Source organism: Pinus tabuliformis, chromosome 2_1 (genome assembly GCF_031772625.1).
Source record: "Pinus tabuliformis cultivar Carrire ecotype Pingquan chromosome 2_1, CPIR1, whole genome shotgun sequence".
NCBI lineage: Eukaryota > Viridiplantae > Streptophyta > Pinopsida > Pinales > Pinaceae > Pinus > Pinus tabuliformis.
Genome location: NC_142299.1, coordinates 439,121,017 through 439,124,406, shown reverse-complemented (window position 1 = coordinate 439,124,406; position 3,390 = coordinate 439,121,017). Strand labels below are relative to the sequence as shown.

The 3,390-nt window shown below is 39.3% G+C and overlaps 1 protein-coding gene across 1 annotated transcript in view; it reads left to right on the top strand.

Moving 5' to 3' along the window:
- Positions 1 to 3,186, top strand: part of LOC149200804 (disease resistance protein Roq1-like) — a 28,917-nt gene extending 25,731 nt beyond the window's left edge. Inside the window, 3 exon segments of the mRNA XM_089401077.1 lie at positions 2,218 to 2,520; positions 2,891 to 2,911; positions 3,069 to 3,186. Of these exon segments, the coding sequence (XP_089257203.1) occupies positions 2,218 to 2,520; positions 2,891 to 2,911; positions 3,069 to 3,186 (442 nt within the window).
- Positions 3,187 to 3,390: the final 204 nt, after the last annotated feature.

Sequence of the window (3,390 nt, the reverse complement as noted above, 5' to 3'; positions counted from 1 at the left end):
CCATGCTTGCTTGGACTTCATTGCTACTGTAACCCTTGGGAAAACACTTTCATGAACTGCTTGAAAAATGTAGAAGAGGGTTTTTTGCATCCTTCTTCTTGTTATCTCTTAACAACTCTCTTTCTACTTCAGACAGGAAATTGTATGCTGCTGCATCTACTGGTTCTTGAAAACCATTCTCCACCAAATCCCAAATGTCTTGAGAAGAAAACATGGCCTTCATTGTAATAGCCCAATAATAATAATTTTTTCCTTTAAACTGAGGTATTTGAGGATTAGTCAATCTTGTGCTTGATGTTTCCATTTCTAAGTGTAATAAAAAAAGTTTATACCTGCTCGTAAATATGCTAAAAACAAATTGCCCTCAAAAACAATTTTAACTTCTAGTAAAAACACTAGTTTTTACATTAACAGAGTTTAACCCGAAAATGCTTGTTTTTACATTAACAGAGTTTAACATGAAAACACTTGTTTTTACATTAACAGAGTTTAACCTGATCTGATACCATGTTAGCAAATAGGATTTAGGAGGAGAGACAGAGGGGAGAAGAAGCATAGGAAAGTAGTTTTGTGTAGTTCACATGTGTTAAGGATTTTGGCGCAGCTATACAAGGATTTCACGTATATCCTAGGCTTAAGCACAGATTCACTCACTAAAACAAGTAAATAGAGTAAAATTGGAGCAACACAATAAAAACTTAAGATTAAATTCTATTCATGAAATACATTTAATGAGACTGCGGCTCATTCACCAAGTAAAACAAAGGTTTATAGTGATTTACACTTCATGAGGTGTTGCAGAATAACACATAGTAAAACATAGTAATTGTTGTTTCCACGCGCCCACCAAAATTTTCTCTACGATTTTTCCTCACATACTCTAGGTGTCTAACTTACCCAACCTCTCTTCCCTCACTTACAAAATGACTTTTACATCTATATTTATCTCAACATAGAATTGACATTAATACATGACAAAGAAAAATAATTAATACGTTGTTATTGTTGAGTGTGGACAGTAATCATGCAGGTGTTTATGGAGTATGGACAATAGTCGCGCTGTAAATGCTTGCCCATATTTGCTAAACTTCATGTAATGTGCTACATAATGGTTCGCGTGGTACTTTTGTTCTGGCTTCAGTCCTTCCATATTCAAACAAAGACGCAACCTGCAAAAATACTTCTGACAAGTATGGCTACTATTAGGGTGTTTATTGCGGTGGTTGGGATTATTATTTCCAACACAGATCTGATTGGGAAGGATGGCTGGGTCTTCGTAACCTAGAAAACATATGCCTTGTCGAGGTCGACAATGAAAATTGTATAAGAATGCATGACCATGTTAGAGACCTTGGCAGAGATCTCTCAAAGGAAACTCCTGGATGTGAGCTTAAACTTCGGTGGCTGAATGACAACCTTCTTCATAATCTTTTGACGCGATCTCCTATAAGTATTTTGTAGATTTCAACGGGCTTCAAAATAAAGTTGTGTTAATCTTTTGAAGTATTACAACTTTTCAAGATTGACCATCTTGTCTCTAAAAGTTTGAGGTGATCAATTCAGGTGCGTGGAATAAGCATGGTTCACAGAAATGTATCTGAACAATCTTTGGAAACCCTTGCGGAAAACTTCAACATAACCTGCTTACAACTGCTTAGGGTTGAAGGTTATTTTGTTAAATGCCTATTCCGAGTTGGGCAGTTAGCACAACTAATATATCTCCGTTGGCAGAATTTCCCATACTCATCCTTACCTTCCTCGATTTCACTTTAAACTTTACGAGTTTTATATATACAGAAGGTGAGCCACCTGCAAACACTATGGCAACATGAATCTCAGGTAATCTTTGCTTTTTTCTTTGAAGCAGATTTTTGTTTTGTTTTTCTCCAAATTATAAATATCGCTTGCACTTGATAATCGTCTTCGCATACCACAATGCCAAAATGTTCACATTTACAGTGTCAAACACACTTTATTAATGTACATTGCAGGCACCTCTCAATTGAGGGAATTGTATATTTGTGCTCCCCTTTCAAAAGTTCCAAATTCCATTAGAAGGTTGAAGCACCTCCAAAAATTTGTCTTGTATGAGAGTCACCTTGAAATTTTTCCAAATGAATTATGTCATATGGATTCCTTAAGACACGTTGGATTAAAGTATTTCTCAGTCTGCAGACGCTCCCAAACTCACTGGGGAACTTAACTGAGTCTTAAAAGTTTGGACCTATGCAACTGTTTTACTCTGGAGACACTCCCAGACTCAATTGGGAATTTAACGGGACTCCAAAGTCTTGACTTGGAGGGGTGCTATACTCTCCGTAAGCTCCCAAACTCGGTTAGTAACTTGCCATCACTCCAAAGTCTTGACTTAGGTGGGTGCTTCTCTCTGCAGAGGCTGCCTAACTCGATTGGGAACTTGACGGGTCTCCAACGTCTTGACTTGGGGGGATGTTCTGGTCTGCAAAGGCTCCCAGATTCGATTGGAAACTTAATGGGCCTCAAACTTTTTCACTTAGGCGGGTGCTTCTCTTTGTATATGCTTCTAGACTCAGTTGGGAACTTGATAAGCCTACAATTGTTTCATTTGAGTGGGTGCTCTGCACTGCAAACACTCCTAGACTCTATTGGGAATTTGATGGGCCTCCAATATCTTGACTTGGGCAGATGCTCTGCTCTGTTGATGTTCCTGGATTCTATTGGGAGCTTGACAGGTCTCCAACGGCTTCACTTGGGAGGGTGCTCGGTTATGAAAACACTACCAGACTCAATTGGGTATTTGACGGGTCTCCAACGTCTTCACTTTAGATGATGCGCCACTATGCAAATGTTGCAGACACTCCCAAATTGGATTGGGAATTTAACGAGCCTCCAACATCTTCACTTGGGTTAGTGCTTTGCTCTGCAGACGCTCGTAAAGTTGGTTGGCAGCTTGACCAACCTCCAACGTCTTCACTTTCGCTGATGTGCCATTATGCAAACGTTGCAGACACTCCTAGATTGGATTGGGAATTTAACGAGCCTCCAACGGCTTCACCTGGGCTAGTTCTTAGCTTTGTCGATGCTCTCAGATGGGTTGGAAACTTGACGAGCCTCCAATGTCTTCACTTGAGTGGGTGTTCTTCTTTGCATGCGCTCCCAAACTCGATAGAGAACTTGATAGGCCTCCAAAGCACGCCTGGAATTTGACGTCTTTTAAGACGTATTTGAAGACAACCGAAATTTTTAACCCGTCACATATGACGTCTCTATGATATCTGCAACCTATCAGAATGACGTCTAAATTTAAATTATCAAAATAATACCTATACCATTGAAGGGATTTTCCTCTCAGAATAAGTTTAAATACAAGTAGTTGGTTGCACTCTCAATCTCTCGGGCGTGTCTGTATTA